The sequence below is a fragment of the Phyllobates terribilis genome, unplaced genomic scaffold (genome assembly GCF_046119375.1).
Source record: "Phyllobates terribilis strain yellow unplaced genomic scaffold, ASM4611937v1 Scaffold_4__5_contigs__length_816908805, whole genome shotgun sequence".
NCBI lineage: Eukaryota > Metazoa > Chordata > Amphibia > Anura > Dendrobatidae > Phyllobates > Phyllobates terribilis.
Window position 1 is genome coordinate 358,189,688 of NW_027362764.1, and position 20,353 is coordinate 358,210,040.

General features: G+C 43.9%; 1 protein-coding gene across 10 annotated transcripts in view; it reads right to left on the reverse strand.

Annotated features, from left to right (window-relative positions):
- Positions 1 to 20,353, reverse strand: part of CTNND2 (catenin delta 2) — a 2,090,389-nt gene that overhangs the window by 1,889,388 nt on the left and 180,648 nt on the right. For 9 of the 10 annotated variants that reach the window (XM_073678428.1, XM_073678425.1, XM_073678426.1 and 6 more), the window contains exon 2: positions 6,451 to 6,572. In XM_073678428.1, coding sequence (XP_073534529.1) covers positions 6,451 to 6,567 — 117 coding nt within the window. In that variant the 5' untranslated portion in view covers positions 6,568 to 6,572. The remainder of the gene's footprint in view (positions 1 to 6,450; positions 6,573 to 20,353) is intronic. The other variant, XM_073678422.1, reaches the window with a different exon arrangement.

Below are 20,353 nucleotides of genomic sequence, written 5' to 3' on the forward strand. Positions count from 1 at the left end.
TAATACTGCCTGCGTCTCATCTGTGCTGTGGGGACATACTAGGAGTTGTAGGTCCATGCAATACAATTGTTTATGTGGCTAACTTGATATTACAATTGATAGTTATACTAAGCTTAGTTCTTGTATTTAAGTACTCTTGGTTCTGGTCATGTATTTATGTACTTATGGTGGGTCTGGTGATGTATTAATTTACTGATGATGGTTCTGGTGACGTAGTCAAGTGCTGATGGTGGGTCTGTTGATGTATTCATGTACTGATGGTGCATCTAGTGATGCATTCATATACTGATTGTGGTTCTGGTGACGGATTCATGTACTGATGATGGTTCTAGTGATGAATATATAACCAGAATCATCATCACTCTATGAATAGGTCACCAGAACCACCATCAGTTGTAAATGTGTAAGTAAAACGCAGCGATATCAAATGTATATTTTTTTAACATTTTTCTCATTTCTTAATTTTTAATTGCGGGGAAAAAGGGTATGATTTGAACTTTCATATTTTTTTATTTTTTTTATTTTTAAAACTTTTTTTTTCTTTTTACTATATTTGTTAGTCCCCTTAGGGGACTTGAATCTGCGATCAGCCGATTGCTTGTGCTATTTACAACAATGCCACAGCCTTGCTGTATATAGCAGAAATCACAGTCTCCTGTGAATGCCAGTCACGGGCTGATTTTCACAGGAGTACTGTCATGACAGGTACAGGACTTTCAGTTCAGCAGACTTCTGTTCGTCATGGCACCCATAGGCATCCTGTGATCATGTCATGGCGTGCTGATGGGTGCAAAAATCCTTTGTTAGGGAATTCCATTTGTCTTTTCAGTTTTAGGAACAAACAAGTAAAATGAACCCATTTAGTGCACAATGGTGTAACTGTACATCACAGTCAGGGTATGTATGGAGCGGGTTCAGCAGCTGAGCCCACCGATACCCTGCAGATGCTGGCTGTGTTCTGCTGTAACAGCAGCCATCAGAACTTGCCTCAATCCCTTCAGTTTAACAATTTAAATAGCATGATGGCTTGTGCATGAGCTCACCAACCCTCATCAGACAACACCCATGACATGCTCATGAGTTTCTGAGTTTTTGCCATGGCAGGCCCCAATTTCTGCCATTTTGGTCCTTCCATGAAGCTTAGCCTAAGGTTCAGGCTTGTAGGAAAATGTTTATTTCACTACGTACTGCAATATGGTGGTATTGCAGTGTATACTAAAATCGGTAATACGATCACAGTTTTTTTTTTTTTTTTTTAAAAAAAAAAGAAGAATGGAATGCCCTAAGGCTTTTCCCGCATCTAGGTAGTAATTTTGGTTCAGCTCCCGTATCCTCAGTAGTAAGCTTGGTTCTGCTCTCATATCTAGGTAGTAAGCGAGATTCTGCTCCAGTTTCTAGGTAGGACGCTCGGTTCTGATCCTGTATCTAGAAAGTAAGCTCGGTTCTGCTCCCGTATCTACATAGTAAGCTCGGTTCTGCTCCCATATCTAGGTAGTAAGCTCGATTCTGCTCTCATATCTAGGTAGTAAGCGCAGTACTGCTCTTGTATCTATGTAGTAAGCTCTGTTCTGCTCCCGTATTTACATAGTAAACTCGGTTCTGCTCCCACATCTAGGTAGTAAGCTCAGTTCTTCTCCCGTATCTATGTAGTAAGCTCAGTTCTGCTCCCGCATCTAGGTAGTAAGCTCGCTTCTGCTACCACTTCTAGGTAGTAAGCTCGTTTCTGCTCCCACATCTAGGCAATAAGCTCGGTTCTGCTCCTACATCTAGGCAGTAAGCTCGGTTCTGCTCCCATATCTATGTACCAGTCACCGTTATTTTTAAAACCTGCTATATCTGCTGCTTTATTGCAGCAGCAAGGGATAAGCTGGCTAAAGATAGGCCACCACAAGTCATGGGCCAGGGCTTTCTAATTGCCTCCCAGGCTAAAATTTGCCAGCCAGCCATCGACACTGGCAGTTCTATCCTGTGATAGAGCAGCCCTATCACTGTCGATCTCAAATTGCAGACTGCTATAGGCCCGCAGCTTACGAGAAGACTTCAGCGTACCCACGCAGGCATTGTGATGATGTAATTGCATCGCGCCACCTTTGCAGGCCCATTATAGAAGTCAGACGAGGAGATAGAGGCTGCAGTACTGGCAATCAGGATTAGGTGAGTATAATCTTTATTGGTTTTGATATCATCCGGTTGTGGGAGCCACCATACTATATATAAGGAGCTGTGGGGTTCATAATAAAGTATATAAGGGGTTGTGGGGGCCATAAAACAGGCTGTAGGGAGCTGTGGGGGCCATAATACAGCATGTAGGGAGCTTCGGGAGCCACCATGCTATATATTTAAGGAGCTGTGGGGGCCATAATACAGGCTATAGGAAGCTATGGGGGCCATAATACAGCATATATTGCGCTATGGGGCCATCATACTATATAAAAGGAGCTATGGGAGCCATCATACAGCATAGAGGGAGCCATGGGGGTCATTATACATATTTGGAGCTGTGGAGACCATCATACTATATATATGGAGCTGTTGGGGTATAATTCAGTGTACAAGGAGCTGGGGGGGCCATAATACAGTATAGATATGGCTGTGGGGGCCATAATACAGTGTATATATGGCTGTGAGGGCCATAATACAGCAGATTGAGTTGGTGGCTATAATACAGCATATAGAGAGCTGTTGAGGCTATCATACTATACCACTTTCTATGGGACACTATTATTTTTAGAGGCACTCTGTCCTTGTAGCATTAATTGATGGAGGGGTAATCATAGTAATGACATAATTTTTGAAGTATTGGAGTCACTGTTCCAGGCTTGAAGAGTAGGCAGAATGAGAAGTTTGTGCAGGTTGGGAATAGATGGAGACAGTGCCTGAAATTTGAGAAGTCAAATGTGTTTTTGTTTTAATCTCTGCAGACGGTCTGGGCCAGATGAAAAAGACAAGAAAAGTAATTGACTCCATCAGAAAGAACGTCATATGTAAATCCATATACTGCATATATCTGTACTGTAATCTCTAATATGGTTGGCACGACTGCTATTTACCACTATATTGTCAACGTATGGTGGTAATATCAGTCATTTTAATATTTTTTTTTTTTATTTAGTAACAGTTGAATGCATTTTAGTCATTATGTAGAGGTAGGTGTATGGTGGTATTATTGGTGTTTGTAGTGTGTGTTTTGTTATGCAGAGGTAATGGTCATATTATAAAACTATGTACTCACTGTAGTGGTGATGGTAGAGGACATTGTGGAGCTGTATTATTTTGGCCTTGTATAGTAGTAGTTTTGAAAATATTGGTCTTTGTATAGCGTGTTTTAGGGTTAGCAACAGTGGTATACTGTAATTATGACTCGCCCCCTGGGCCGTGGGGCACTCGGAACCGGGCAATGGGGAGACTATGGGGGTAGCAGTGGCAACCCGGTCCCGTGGCTCAGGGTGGTCAGACCAGTGGCAGTCCTTTAGATGTTTTAAGTGATGTCCGACTACGCCACCCGTGGATTGTAGTTATTAGGAACCGCTGCTGCAATGCAGTCCCCTGAGGTTGATGGTGTGTGCAGCTGAGATTGGGTAACTCCCCACGGGAAGAGTGTAACCCCAGGGCAGTGCAGTGGATGGTGGGAGTGATGGTGGTGAGAGTCCCAGTACCGGTAGTGCTGGAGGCGCGAAGGAGCACACAGACAACAAGTTACAGTCCAGGGTCTTTACTCATAGTTCATTTGTTCCGGGTCACTTCTGTCAGCAGTGACCGCCCGAGCCGTGCTGCGTCCACCAGGTGTGGGGCGCGGTCAACTCCCAGGCAGCTCAGAAGTATGGCTCAGGACCCCCTTCAATCCTTCCTCTGGCCTGCCTCACCAGTGACCCACTTTTGTCCAGCTACCGCGGATCTGCGCGGGTAAACGTGGGCCCCGTTCCCCGCTGTCCTTTATGGTGCCTTCCTAGCAGGTTTGATGAGGTGCTGCACCAATAAATGGTCACAGCCTCCAGTCTTTGGCTGAGGGTTGTTTCTCCTCCACCAACTTGGGATCCGGTACCCTTAATCTGCCTGACCCTTCACCAGGTATTCTCGTGGGTTCTTAGGGTCCCTTCCACCTTCTTGTTCCTGAGCCCCTCTGTTCCTCTGTCTCTTCTTCTCCTCTTTTCTGTTCCTCCTTCTTCTCCTTTCCCGTGGAGCTGGGCTGAGAGGGTACCACAGCTCCCCTTCACCTCCTCTCTCTCTTCACTCTCCTCCTCGGCCTCTCACTAGGCCCACTCTGGAGTAGAGCTCCTACAGAGCCTCTACTCCCTGTCTTCTCCTCTCTCTGCACAGACTGACAACTGTCCTAAGATGGTGCCCACCTTTTATACCTCCCTCTAGCCATGAGCCCTGGTGACCAGCAACCAATGGGCTCCTACCTACGCTCAGGAACCAACCCCTATCTGCTCCTACATCACTGGGTATTCCTCCCCCCTCCAGGCAGGGACATGGTCTGTCGTACCTGCATTTCTGTCTAATGGGAGTACCGTTGAGCTGTCCCTCGGAAATGGGGTGAGTGTGCTGTATGCAGCTAACTGAGCCCTGGTCCATACTCCATCCTTACCTGGGAGTGGAATATCACACCTCTGGCAGAGGTGCAATACCCCTGTAGCGGCCGAACCCTCGGGGCGCTACAATTACATATGTATAGATGCTGTTTTAAGTGGCGGGGGGGTTGTATGGGGATACCTGTACTTTGGGGTTTGGGCCCCAGATCTTTTAGAACTCTAGCAATGCCCCTGGGGTGCACTAATGCCTCCAATGAAGGAGAGGTAAAAAGAAGGACACAGGTGTCTCCAGAGAGTCAGAGGTGGGAATGGGGACACTAATGCGTCCAGGTAGGGAAGAGTGGCAAAGGAAGCACTAATGGCTCTAGAGCGGGAGGGATGAGAAGTGGGGCACTAATGCCTCTAGTAGGGGGAGAGTTTGGCAGGGAGGGGGGTCGCTAATGTCTCCAGAGGGGAAGGGATGGGAAGTGTGGGCATTAGTGTCTATAGAAGAGGAAACTTGGTAAGAAGTGCACTAATGCCTCCAGTGGGGAGAGGTAAAGGGGGGCACTGGTATCTCCAGAGGGGAAGAGGTGAGAAGGGGGTTTTTAATGCCTTCAACGGGGTAGGGATGTGAAGAACGGCACTAATTCCTACGGAGGGTGACTGATGGGAGGTGGGTGGCACTAATTCTTGCAGTCGGGGAAGAGTGAGAAGAGAAGGGTACTAATGTCTCCAAAGCGGTAGGACAAAAATTCACATAGCTGGAGCCCTCATCAGGTAAAATAGCAAATGGCTGCTTTAGCACATCAGATACATGAGATGTTTCAGACATAATGAGTCAAAATGTGGTATATGTCTGATGTAATAAAGCAGCTGTTTGCTTTTTCATCTGATGGGGGCTGTGTTAATGTGAATTTTTGGATCGCTAAGGGGTTCATAGGCTGAAGCCTGACACTGCCTGCACCCTATGATCTTTGCTCATATATTATAGGACATTCTGTTTGTCTCTTCCATTTTAGGAAAAAATAAAATACGTGATCGGTTGCATCAACTGTGCAAACGTAGCAGTCACTGAATATTACTGGTTACACGTCTGGGTTCTGTCTTTTAGAAAGGAAGTTCTGGATTTTTTTTGTTGTAACAAACACCAAAACAGCAATCAAAATAATCAGTAGGAGCTTGCATTAGCAAAACTTATGCAACTGATCAATTATTCGGTTTGTTTCTAAAACGGAACCGCACTTAGGTTGAAAAGCAGGACAATGATCCAAAACACACCAGCAAATCTACCACTGAAAGGCTTAAGAAAAACAATATTAATACTTTATAGTGGCCTAGTCAAAGTCCTGACCTTAATCCAATTGAGATGCTGTGTCATGACCTTAAAAAGGCAGTTCATGCTCGGAAACCCTCCAGAATTACAACAATTCTGCAAAGATGAGTGGCCAAAATTTCTCCAGAGCGTTGTAAAAGACTCATTGCCAGTTATCACAAACACTTGATTGCAGTTGTTGTTGCTAAGGGTGGCCCAACCAGTTATTAGGTTTATGGGGCAATCACTTTTTCACACAGGACCCTGTAGGTTTGCCTTTTTTTCCCCTTAATAATAAAAACCTTCATCTATAAACTGCATTTTGTGTTGACTTGTGTTAACTTCGTGTAATATTTACATTCGTTTTGTGATCTGAAACATTGAAGTGTGACAAACATGAAAAATAATACGAAATCAGGAAGAAGGCAAACTTTTTTACACCACTGTATGCATTTTAGAAGGCCAACATTATAAGGAAAGAAGAGTAGCAGAGGAGCCTGAGTCACAATAGCTAAACCAATATACAAGGTTTAATAGTGGTTTGCATTGCTATGGCAACTTGGTAATAATAACCCTTTATTCTAATATTCATAATAAGAAAACATCATAATACAAATATTTTACCTGTTCCTTAACAGATGCCAAAATAGCTGACGTTGTTTCTGTATCATTTGAAATGTTCATTTCTGGGCTTGATGAGCTAGTCTTGTCTGAGCATGATGATTGAGCTGGAACAGGCATTGCTTCTAAACGAATATAAAAAAAGGAAACAAAACAGAAACATGCTGTAAATGTGAACTCATATATTTCTCTGGATAACATAAAATAAGTGCAATATAAATATGAATATTGAGGTTAAATGTTTCTTTTTTAATCAAAAAGTTTTAGCAACATTTTCTAAAATACAAAAGTTACTAAGTACAGTAATAGAAATCAACTCCCTAACCCCCCAAAAAACAGGTAATTCCTCCCCACTTGTGATACAAAATTAAGTTGTAAGGTGCAGATCAAGGACACTCTCCCTGATACTGGCAAACATACATAAACACATACAATCTATGATCAATATGTAACGTCACTTAACATATAATTCATTGGTTGTGTCATAAATAGAGATGAGCGGTGTTCGACTAGAACTGTTCGCCAATCTCAAATTCGAGCAGTTTTGGGCGGTGTTCGAGTTGTTCGACGAACCCGAACGATTTGCAAAAAATTTGGCTGTTGGAGGTTATGTTCGATAACTGTTCGTGCACCAAAAGCGTGTCCTGCATGTCTGGCGCTATTTAGAGCACCAATCATGCAGGGATTGTCTGCCACTCACTGTAATGTCACAGCCATGGTGGTTGTGGCATTACAGTGATTGCCCAAATCGATGGGAACAGTGCCAACAGTGAAACATGAAAAGCCGGCAATTCAGCAGCGGCATACACCTGTACCCGACAAATTAGAACCGAAAGAATAGAGCTTCACACATAGATTAGATAGATATAAACATGTCAGTCACATATATATGAAGTACAGTGACAGTGTTGCTTACTGTACTTGTCATTTAGCGTAAAGGATTTATCAAAAAAAATAATAGTGTTTTCATGCACCGTCTCTTTAAAAAAGCCGGCCGGCAATTCAGCAGCGGTACCCGACAATTTATAACAGACAGAATAGAGCTTCACACATAGATTAGATAGATAGAAACATGTCAGTCACATATATATGAAGTACAGTGATAGTGTTGGTTACTGTACTTGTCATTTAGTATTAAAATAAAGGATTTATTATTAAAAAAATTGGCGTGGGGTTCCCCTTAATTTTAGGCTCTAGCGGAAGTTAAGCAGACGGCTGGGGCAGATGTTTGAAGCCTGGGAAGGGGGTAATACCCACGGAGCTTCCCAGGCTACTAATATCAGCCCCCAGCTGAATACATAGCCTTTACTAGCTATTAAAATGGGGGACCCCCCAAAAAAAATGACGTGGGGTCCCCCCTAATTTAATAGCTAGCAAAGGCTAGGCAGACAGCTGGGGGCTGATATTAATAGCCCAGGAAGGGAGCCATGAATATTGGCCCCCTCCCAGGCTAGAAACACCAGCCGTCAGCCGCCCCAGAAATGGCGCATTCATAGGATGCGCCAATTCTGGCACTTAGCCTCGCTCTTCCACGCTGCCCTGGTGCGGTGGCAGGGGGTAATAGGGTTGGGGTTGATGTCAGCTTATAATGCCAGCTGACATCAAGCCCAGGTTAGTAATGGAGAGGCGTCTATAAGACACCCCCATTACTAACCCCATAGTCAAAGTTAAAAAAAACACAAACACCCAGAATAAAGTCCTTTAATTGAAATAAAGACCCAATCCTTTATTGTTCTAAATTAAACCATACTTACCGTCACGCCCATTCCAGCTGAAGCCAACGATCTCCTGCAATAAAAGAAAAATAATAAAGCAACCTCATCCTTACCTTTCCATGGTTCCCACGACAGCTTCAGCTCTGCTACATCGAGATGACAGGCTGGACCGCAGCAGAACGCTGCCATCCAGCCTCTCATCCCGCAGACACTGAGAAGCGCAGGCTTGCTTGCGCTCCTCAGTGTCTCTCTGTGACGACATCCAGATGAGCCGAGTTCATGTCCAATGAACTCGGCTCACCTCATGCACGTCACTGACAGCGTGGGAAAATTCTCAAGCTGAAGCGGTGAGTGCAGGAGAATTCTCCCACGCTGTCAGTGACGTGCATAAGGTGAGCTCATGTCCAATGAACTCAGCTCACCTCCTGCACGTCACTGACAGCGTGGGAGAATTCTCCTGCACTCAGCGCTTCAGCGTGAGAATTCTACCACGCTGAAGCGCTGAGTGCAGGAGAATTTTCCCACGCTGTCAGTGACGTGCATAAGGTGAGCTCATGTCCAATGAACTCAGCTCACCTCCTGCACGTCACTGACAGCGTGGGAGAATTCTCCTGCACTCAGCGCTTCAGTGTGAGAATTCTCCCACGCTGAAGCGCTGAGTGCAGGAGAATTTTCCCACGCTGTCAGTGACGTGCATGAGGTGAGCCGAGTTCATTGGACATTAACTCGGCTCATCTGGATGCCCTCACAGAGAGACACTGTGGAGCGCAAGCAAGCCTGCGCTTCTCAGTGTCTGCGGGATGACAGGCTGGATGGCAGCGTTCTGCTGCGGTCCAGCCTGTCATCTCGATGTAGCAGAGCTGAAGCTGTCATGGGAACCATGGAAAGGTAAGGATGATGTTGCTTTATTATTTTTCTTTTATTTCAGGAGATCGTTGGCTTCAGCTGGAATGGGCGTGATGGTAAGTATGGTTTAATTTAGAACAATAAAGAATTGTGTGTTTATTTCAATTAAAGGACTTTTTTCTGGGTGTTGTGTTTTTTTTAAATACTTTACTAGAAATTCATGGTGGTCATGTCTAATATTGGCGTGACCCCATGAATTTCGGGCTTAGGGCCAGCTGATAATGCCAAGCTGGCCCTAACCCCTTTATTACCCAGTGAGCCACCGCATCAGGGCCCTGGATGAGTTGGGTACAGCGCCAGAAGATGGCGCTTCTATGAACGCGCCATTTTCCGGGGTGGCTGCGGACTGCAATTTGCAGCGGGGGTGGCCCAGAAAGCTTGGGCCTCCCTGCGCTGCGGATTCCAGCCCCCAGCTGCCTAGTTGTACCTGGCTGGACACAAAAACAGGGCGAAGCCCCACGTCAATTTTCTTTAAATTATTTCATGAATTTCCTGAAATAATTAAAAAAAATTGAAGTGGGGCTTCGCACTATATTTGTGTCCAGCCAGGTACAGCAGGCAGGAACGGGCTGCCCCCATCCACCAGCTGCCTATTTGTACCTGGCCGGACACAACAATATAGGGAAGCCCTTTTTTTCTTAATTATTTCATGAATTTCATGAAATAATTAAAAAAAAAGTACGTGGGGCTTCGCCCTATTTTTGTGTCCAGCCAGGTACAACTAGGCAGCTGGGGGCTGGAATCTGCAGCGCAGGGAGGCCCAAGCTTTCTGGGCCCCCCCCGCTACAAATTGCAGTCCGCAGCCACCCCGGAAAATGGCGCGTTCATAGAAGCGCCATCTTCTGGCGCTGTAGCCAACTCATCCAGGGCCCTGGTGCGGTGGCTCACTGGGTAATAAAGGGGTTAGGGCCAGCTTGGTATTATCAGCTGGCCCCAAGCCCAAAATTCATGGGGTCACGCCAGTATTAGACATGACCGCCATGAATTTCTAGTAAAGTATTTAAAAAAAACACAACACCCAGAATAAAGTCCTTTAATTGAAATAAAGACACAATTCTTTATTGTTCTAAATTAAACCATACTTACCATCACACCCATTCCAGCTGAAGCCAACGATCTCCTGCAATAAAAGAAAAATAATAAACCAACCTCATCCTTACCTTTCCATGGTTCCCAAGACAGCTTCAGCTCTGCTACATCGAGATGACTGGCTGGACCGCAGCAGAACGCTGCCATCCAGTCTGTCATCCCGCAGACACTGAGAAGCGCAGGCATGCTTGCGCTCCTCACTGTCTCGCTGTGACGGCATCCAGATGAGCCGAGGTCATGTCCAATGAACTCGGCTCACCTCATGCACGTCACTGACAGCGTGGGAAAATTCTCACGCTGAAGTGCTGAGTGCAGGAGAATTCTCCCACGCTGTCAGTGATGTGCATGAGGTGAGCTCATGTCCAATGAACTCAGCTCACCTCCTGCACGTCACTGACAGCGTGGGAGAATTCTCCTGCAATCAGCGCTTCAGCGTGAGAATTTTCCCACGCTGTCAGTGACGTGCATGAGGTGAGCCGAGTTCATTGGACATGAACTCGGCTCATCTGGATGTCGTCACAGAGAGACGCTGAGCAGCGCAAGCAAGCCTGCGCTTCTCAGTGTCTGCGGGATGACAGGCTGGATGGCAGCGTTCTGCTGCGGTCCAGCCTGTCATCTCGATGTAGCAGAGCTGAAGCTGTCGTGGGAACCATGGAAAGGTAAGGATGAGGTTGCTTTATTATTTTTCTTTTATTGCAGGAGATCGTTGGCTTCAGCTGGAATGGGCGTGATGGTAAGTATGGTTTAATTTAGAACAATAAAGGATTGTGTCTTTATTTCAATTAAAGGACTTTATTCTGGGTGTTTGTGTTTTTTTTAACTTTGACTATGGGGTTAGTAATGGGGGTGTCTTATAGACGCCTCTCCATTACTAACCTGGGCTTGATGTCAGCTGGCATTATAAGCTAACATCAACCCCAGCCCTATTACCCCCTGCCACCGCACCAGGGCAGCGTGGAAGAGCGAGGCTAAGTGCCAGAATTGGCGCATCCTATGAATGCGCCATTTCTGGGGCGGCTGACGGCTGGTGTTTCTAGCCTGGGAGGGGGCCAATATTCATGGCTCCCTTCCTGGGCTATTAATATCAGCCCCCAGTTGTCTGCCTAGCCTTTGCTAGCTATTAAATTAGGGGGGACCCCACGTCATTTTTTTGGGGGGGTCCCCCATTTTAATAGCTAGTAAAGGCTATGTATTCAGCTGGGGGCTGATATTAGTAGCCTGGGAAGCTCCGTGGGTATTACCCCCTTCCCAGGCTTCAAACATCTGCCCCAGCCGTCTGCTTAACCTCCGCTAGAGCCTAAAATTAAGGGGAACCCCACGCCAATTTTTTTAATAATAAATCCTTTATTTTAATACTAAATGACAAGTACAGTAACCAACACTGTCACTGTACTTCATATATATGTGACTGACATGTTTCTATCTATCTAATCTATGTGTGATTCTCTATTCCTTCTATTCTAAATTGTCGGGTACCGCTGCTGAATTGCCGGCCGGCTTTTTTAAAGAGACAGTGCATGAAAACACTATTATTTTTTTAAATAAATCCTTTACACTAAATGACAAGTACAGTAAGCAACACTATCACTGTACTTATTATATATGTGACTGACATGTTTCTATCTATCTAATCTATGTGTGAAGCTCTATTCTTTCTGTTCTAAATTGTCGGGTACAGATGCTGAATTGCCGGCCGGCTTTTTTAAAGAGACGGTGCATGAAAACACTAATATTTTTTTTAATAAATCCTTTACACTAAATGACAAGTGCAGTAACCAACACTGTCACTGTGCTTCTTACATGTGTGACTGACATGTTTCTATCTATCTAATCTATGTGTGATGCTCTATTCCTTCTTGTCTAAATTGTCGGGTACCGGTGTATGCCGCTGCTGAATTTGCCGGCCGGCTTTTTTAAAGAAAGCGTCTTCTGAGCAGTTTGTCAGCTTTTGGACACCTTTGCATGTGTTTTCTATGTGTTTCTATGTGTTTTTGTTTGCCTGCCATTGGTTTTAACGGTGTTCGACGGTGTTCTAAGGTGTTCGACGAACAGTTCGACGAACAGTTCCTCGAACATCCCGGTGTTCGACGAACCGAACCGAACCCGAACACTACGGGGGTGGCTCAACACTAGTCATAAATCAAAGAACACATAATAGAGAATAAAGATTATAATGCAACCTTTATCATTGTAGCTCATTACGACCTTTTACACAGAGTTGGAAATTGAGTTCCACAGATAACTACAGTCCTGCTCATCGCTATTGGTACCCATGAAGTTTAAGTACATAATGAATGAATGATGACTTCAATGTTTTAAATAGCCACATGGTAGGCCCAGATTCTTTGTCACAATGGTAAAGACAAAGGAGTTGTCTGAGGACATCAGAACTGCTATTATCAAACACAAGACTTCCAAAGGGTATAAGGCCATGTCCAAAGACCTTGGTATCCCAGTTTCAACAGTGCACAATGTTATTAAGAATTTTGCCAAGCATCGAAACATCAAGAACCTCCCTGGACGTGGGAGAAATCTGAAAATTGACAAGAGATGTCTTAGAAGGTTAGTGTGAATGGTGCAAAAAACACCACGTCAAATGTCCAAAGACCTGAAGGTAAACCTGGAACAGTCTGGGTCATGGTTTCATCAAGTACCATACGCCGCACACTCAACCAAGCAGAGCTTTATGGGCAAAGGCCAAGAAAGAAACCATTGCTGAAGAAAAGACATAAAAATGAACGACAGATCCTTGCCAAAGAGTACCTTGACAAACCACAATCCTTCTGGGAAAATATTCTATGGACACATGAAACAAAATTAGAGCTTTTTGGCAATGCAAAGCAAAAGTTTGTTTACAGATGGCACAATGAAGCTTATAAAGAAAAGAACACCTTACCAACAGTAAAGCATGGTGGAGGATCTATAATTCTGCGGTGTTGCTTTGCTGTGCCTGGTACCGGAGGCCTTGACCATATCACATGAATCAGGAAATCAGAGAATTATCAAGAGATTTTAGAGGAAAATGTCTTAACCAGTGTAAGAAAACTTGGTTTGAGTCTATGATCATGGGTCCTCCAGCAAGACAATGACTCAAAGAACACATCCAAAAGTATACAGAAAGAATTGAGTATTTTAAAATGGTCAACAATGAGTCCTGACCTCAATCCCATAGAAAATCTTTGGGAGCTAAAATCTGCCATTGGAAAAAAGAACCCTGCAAACATTCAAGAGCTTGAACAAGCTTCAAAAGGAAGATTGGGAGAAAATTCCAGCTGAGAAGTGCAATAAGCATATAGAGTACAGACCAAAAGTTTGGAAAAACCTTCTCATTTAAAGATTTTTCTGTATTTTCGCGACTATGTACATTCACACTGAAAGCATCAAAACTATGAATTAACACATGTGGAATTATATGCTTAACAAAAAAGTGTGAAACAACTGAAAATATGGTCTTATATTCTAGGTTCTTCAAAGTAGCCACCTTTTGCTTTGATGACTGCTTTGCACATTCTTGGCATTCTCTTGATGAGCTTCAAGAGGTAGTCACCGGAAATAGTTTTTCACTTCACAGGTGTGCACTGTCAGGTTTAATAAGTGCGATTTCTTGCCTTATAAATGGGGTTGGGTCCATCAGTCGTGTTGTGCAGAAGTCTGGTGGATACACAGCTGATAGTACTACTGAATAGACTGTTAGCTGCTTTTTTCTTGACATAATACAAATTCAAAGTAAAGAAAAACAAGTGGCCATCATTACTTTAAGAAATGAAGGTCAGAAAGTGCGAAAAATTGGGAAAACTTTGAAAGTGTCCCCAAGTGCAGTTGCAAAAACCATCAAGCGCTACAAAGAAACTGGCTCACATGAGGACCGCCCCAGGAAAGGAAGACCAAGAGTCACCTCTGCTTCTGAGGATAAGTTTATCCGAGTCACCAGCCTCAGAAATCGCAGGTTAACAGCAGCTCAGATTAGAGACCAGGTCAGTGCCACACAAGAGTTCTAGCAGCAGACACATCTCTTCAACAACTATTAAGAGGAGACTTTGTGCAGCAGGCCTTCATGGTAAAATAGCTGCTAGGAAACTACTGCCAAGGACAGGCAACAAGCAGAAGAGACTTGTTTGGGCTAAAGAACACAAGGAATGGACATTAGACCAGTGGAAATCTGAGCTTTGATCTGATGAGTCCAAATTTGAGATCTTTGGTTCCAACCTCCGTGTCTTTTTGCAACGTAGAAAAGGTGAACGGATGGACTCTACATGCCTGGTTCCCACCGTGAAGCATGGAGGAGGAGGTGTCATGGTGTGGGGGTGCTTTGCTGGTGACACTGTTGGGGATTTATTCAAAATTGAAGGCATACTGAACCAGCATGGCTACCACAGCATCTTGCAGCGGCATGCTATTCCATCCGGTTTGCGTTTAGTTGGACCATCATTTATTTTTCAACAGGACAATGACCCCAAACACACCTCCAGGCTGTATAAGGGCTATTTGACCAAGAAGGAGAGTTATGGGGTGCTACGCCAGATGACCTGGCCTCCACAGTCACCAGACCTGAACCCAATCGAGATGGTTTGGGGTGAGCTGGACCGCAGAGTGACGGCAAAAGGGCCAACAAGTGCTAAGCATCTCTGGGAACTCCTTCAAGATTGTTGGAAGACCATTTCCAGTGACTACCTCTTGAAGCTCATCAAGAGAATGCCAAGAGTGTGCAAAGCAGTCATCAAAGCAAAAGGACGCTACTTTGAAGAACCTAGAATATAAGACATATTTTCAGTTGTTTCACACTTTTTTGTTAAGCATATAATTCCACATGTGTTAATTCATAGTTTTGATGCCTTCAGTGTGAATGTACAATTTTCATAGTCAGGAAAATACAGAAAAATATTTAAATGAGAAGGTGTGTACAAACTTTTGGTCTGTACTGTACATACCCTCCATTCCTGGGTCTGAAACTGGCGAATCCCTGATTTATAAGTCTGTAGTCACACAGAGAACCAAGAATGCGAGTGTCGACACCGCTGGAACAGCACCTGCACAGGGGTGACAACAAGTGTTTTTATTTTAACGGGCAAAACTTCAGATAGAGAATGGATTGTCATAGTAGTGGACAACTCTTAACTAACAAGGACCGTGGTAATATCAGATTGGAGTAAAAAAGGTACAGACATCAATGGCTCTGAGAATGTCACAGGGATAACGCAACAGAGAGGGGTCAGAAGATCATGAAAGTCTGGTTACACAAACTCCTCCACTGATTAGAACTGCTTCGCCATCCTACTAAACAGTGCAGGTTTACCTTGCACTGTCATTGCAAGGGTTAATCAGTTCAGCTGATCTCCTGGAGCTCTCCATCCTGAATTGTCTCAGCTGTTCTGTGTTAGCCACTCCACACTAGTTTATATGCTTGCAATTGGCACTTGGGAGATGCCAGTGATAGTTTTTCCACTTCCTTATTTGGAGTTGAAGGAGGAGTTCAGTGATTGTAGTAGGCAGTTGGAGAGTTTTTCAGGAGATTTCTGCGTGGAGTTGGCTTGCATGTTTATCTTTATCCTCCCCCATTTGGTTTGTGTCTCCTATTCCTCCCGTTTCCCACTCTGTTTTGTGAATATGATTATAGTTTTCTTTTATCCTTGCTTGTTAACCCCTGTCTGTCTGGTTAGTGTTTTCCAATACACTTCAGCCTCACACCTCCCTGGGGGAGGGAACAGCTAAGGGTTAAGATAAGAACATAGCAAGGTACGAGACCCTGACATCTCCACCATCTGGGGTAACCTGGGGGACAGGGATAGCCTAGAGTGCCCCTACTTTGAGGGGTCAGGTAGTTGCCCACAGTCCCTTGTCACTACATGACAGAGAAGCTTCAAATTTATTACATATTTTATGTATCACAGTAAATGGTCTCAATGGGTTCCGTATATTGTAAAATTTGACCCCAAAATAAACCAAAAGTTAAGGTATCAAGCACAATCATCTCATAAGATCAATATATGTACACAGCAAAATTGTGTGAAGTTAAAACATAACTTTTAATAGAATCAATATAACAGAAGAGGAAAATATATCCTATGATCTTGTATAGAAGATAGCACTTTTGAGCAATCTCATTATGTAGGTTGGCCTCTATATCTGAAAACAAACAATGAAACAATTTACACAAAGTAACAGAAAGACAAAAACAGAACAATCTCATCCATTAGTCATGTGGAGAGGGTAAGTGCATCAGAGAGCATCCGGTGATTCTGCTGAAAGTGTCACTGATATGGGGGATTCCATCAGATAGCTTGGTTTCTACCTTTCAGAGCATCTGGTTTCCAGGAACTACAATTTACCCTATTCACTCCTATGAATCTCCTGATTCCTTTCCTCCACTTGCTGCATTACTGGCTAATTAGTATTATTGCAGATGCCTCACTAGGACCATACATTGGTGGTCCACATTATAAACAGTTTCAAAAAATGGTCATGTTAAAGCAACCATAAAAAACTATATGAAAAATTAGATAGAGGCAGTAGTAGAATATGTGTATATCTGATTACGCACGATAAGCATAACAAAGTAAGGGCCCAAACAAATTAACTTGTTATAGGATAGTTTAATATTGAAGAAAATGTACATTTAAAAGGAACCCAGCAACGAGCCACACTTGTATAATAGATTTAGGCAAAGGAATGGATAATGGAAATCATAGGGAGTATAGGAGGGAGGTTGGTCCGAAGGGGACATTCATTTAATTGAGGGAGTGATATATAATTATTGCATACGTGGGAACGGGGGTCTACAAGTAAAAGAAAATAGTTGTTAAATAGTGAATTAGCAACAAATCCAGTCCAACTAGAGAAAATACTAGCTAACCCTAAATGCCCTAATAAATCCTATAAAAGAAAGAAACCTCCCTACCTGACCGCATGTGTTGTCATCCTAAGAGTTGCGTAAAGGCACCCCCACATTGTGTTGTCATTCTCTCATCTGACCATAATAAACCCTAATCTTCCTAAAGGGTAATAATAATAATATTTCTGTAGCGCCAACATATTCTGCAGCACTTTACTATTCAGAGGGTACATGTACAGAGAATAAAGACATTACAGAGTCATACATAATTTAACAGATGAGTGAGGGGACTGCTTGCAAGGTTACAATCTATGAGAAAATAGGGGAGGCACAAAAGGTAAATGGTAAAGAGTACTTGTTTTGTATGGCCCAGCCATCAATATAATAAATAACACTGCATGAACCGGAGTCTAGCCAGTATGTACAGATAAAGAGTGCTATTAAGTGCATGGAGGGTGTGCAAACAAATGCTATGAGGGACAAAATTTGAAGGAAAAATTTTGGATGGTCATAATTGGAGTAGTTAGAGAAGTGAGGAGAGGTGATAGGCTTGTCTGAAGTAATGCGTTTTAGGGCACACTTTAAACTGTGGGTATTGGGAATTAATCTATTTGTCCCGGGTAGTGCATTCCAACGAATTGGGGTAGCATGGAAGAAGTCTGGGAGACAAGAGTGGGAGGTTAGGATTATTGAGGATTTTAATCCTATGTCATTAGTGGAACAGGGGGCACGGGTAGGGTGGTAGACAGAGAAGATGTAGGGTGGTGCAGAATCGTGTAGCGCTTTGTGGGTGAGAATGATAAGTTTATATTGTACTTTGTAGCGGATTGGCAACCAGTACAATGCCTGGCACAGAATAGAGGCATCGATGTAGCAGTTGGACAGGAATATGATCCTGGCTGCTGCATTCAGGATGGATTGAAGAGGGGAGAGTTTAGTTAAAGGGAGTTTGATTAGTAGAGAGTTGCAGTAGTCCAGGCGAGAATGATTGAGTAACCATAAGGCTGCGTGCCCACTATGCGTTTTTCAAGCATTTTTGCCGCAGAATTTCCGCAGCGAAAATGCTTAAAAACCGCTTGGTAATACGTGCCCCATGGTCCCCAGTGTGCACATGCTGCGGAAATTTCCGCTGCGGAAAAATATGCAGCATGTCCATTAATTTTGCTGACACGCAGCGTAATTGCCGCCATTGACTTACATTGAATCACTTAATATCCACATGACTACATGTGCACAAGCGGATATTAAGCGATTCAATGTGCGGATGGTACCCGGGTCTGGAGAAGAGGAGACTCCCCTCCAGACCCGGGTACCATGGTACCTATTAAAAAAGGAATTTAAAATAAAGAATAAACATTATACTTGCCTTCCGATGATCCCCGGTCTCCTGTACGATGAGTCCGGTCTCTTGTAAGGCTCGTGATGGTCTAAAAGGACCTGCGGTGACGTCATTTAGTCTAGTGACAGGTCACGCGACCGCCGACGTCAGCGGTCGTGTGACCTGTCACATGACTAAATCATGTCACAGCAGGTCCTTTGAGACCATCGTGAGCCGTACAAGAGACCAGACGCACCGGAGGAGACCGGGGGCCATCGGAAGGCAAGTATAATGTTTATTTTTTACCATTTGTATTCTTTTTTTTAACTATTAACTTGGCCACACTATATAAATCCATGCCGGTTGCAAGTTGTCAAGGACTTTTCCAAGTGATGTTAAAATCGCTTGGCAAAGCGTTTGATAACCCGCATGCAGAAATACATGCAAAAACACTTGACAAACGCTTCTACCTGGCAGGAAAAATGCATGTAAAATCCGCATGTGTTTTTCCTGCCAGCGAGATGAGGAAAAAATCTGCAGCATTTCTGCATCGTGGGCACTTAGTGTAAGAGTTTTAGCAGAGTCAAAGGTGAGAAAAGGTCGGATTGTACAGATATTTTTGAGATGCAAGTGACATGAGCGAGCGAGTGATCGGATGTAGGGTGTGAAGGAAAGATCTGAGTCACGTATATCCCCAAAAGAGGGGTCATGCTTCTTTGGACTAAAGTAGAACCACACACGGACATGGCAATATTGGATTTAGGAAGGTTAGTAGAGGAAGCAAACAAACAAGTTTTTAACAGAATCAGTTTTAGACAAAGGAAGGCCATGACAGCAGACTGCCAATCACTGGTATTGATTTAATTAGCAGGTCTGATGCAATGTCATAATTGTGGTACCATGCACATGTCATGCAGCATTGGCTAATAAAATTAAAAGAAGAGGCAGTTTGTAAAGCCACAGATTACTGACACTGCTTCTGGAGATGGTCCTCTGAAACAATTCTCTACCAACAGGAAAGAAATTAAATGAACTGACCTGTTGCAACTGTGATATCCTATTGTAGTGAGCTGGCAGGCTCTGGCTGTTCTGTGATAATTGAGATAGAGCCTGTGACAGAAATGATTACGCAGGATGGTGTTGCCACCTTGTGGCCAGAGGTTGCACCTGCGCAGAGTATGATGACAGAGAAAAAGACAGTCTCCTGTGTCCCGCCCTAGAGAGTCACGTGACCAGAGTGAGAAGCAGGAAAAAGCGCGCGGAGAGTCTGAGAGAGTCTGTAAAAAGAACCAGGACGGTGTGCAGGTCCTCGTGTGTGCCTTAGAGGATACTCTCAACGTGGCTGCTGTTATCTGACATCTTTTCCTCAGAGCTTTCCCCAGCTTCCGCACTGCTGAAAGATTCAGCTGTTACACTCCCCGCTACTGGAGTGTGGACTACACAAGGGAATCCACAAGAGCTGCTATCCGGATCAGAGAGACTGTAAGCGGGACCTCTGGCGAGAGGCCGAAGTATTCCTTCCTTTCAGCGAAATTTGTTGTTCCTGTTTTTTTTTTTCTTCGGCTGGGACGCCTTCCTGCAAAAGACAGACAGGCCTGCGACGGGGAACACATCCTTCTGGAGTAAAGGACAGGTAACGTGTGAGTAGGGACAGTGAGGGTCAGCTTATCAGTACACGTTATTGCTGTGAACATTTACGGTTGTCATTTATTGTGTTCTGCTATGTTAAAAATGTATACAAGTAAAGATACGGTTATCAAGATAGAGTCTGTGTGTAGGGATCTTGCTGGGCCAGATCATAGATACCAACGCGCGGCCTTGAACGCGGTCACTTCACTATTACTGTACTACGTTTAAATTCAGTGAGCACTTTTGAATTACGTATTCATTCACAGCTGTTTGAAAGGCAGACTATTTGACTATGGTTTTATACACTTGTGGTAATGAGACTTAATGAAAAACCTGAATTCAAAAATGTAAAGCCTCATACAAATTAGATAATTGTTGCCAAATTAAACTTGAACTTCTAACAGCTGAATCTTCATGTGT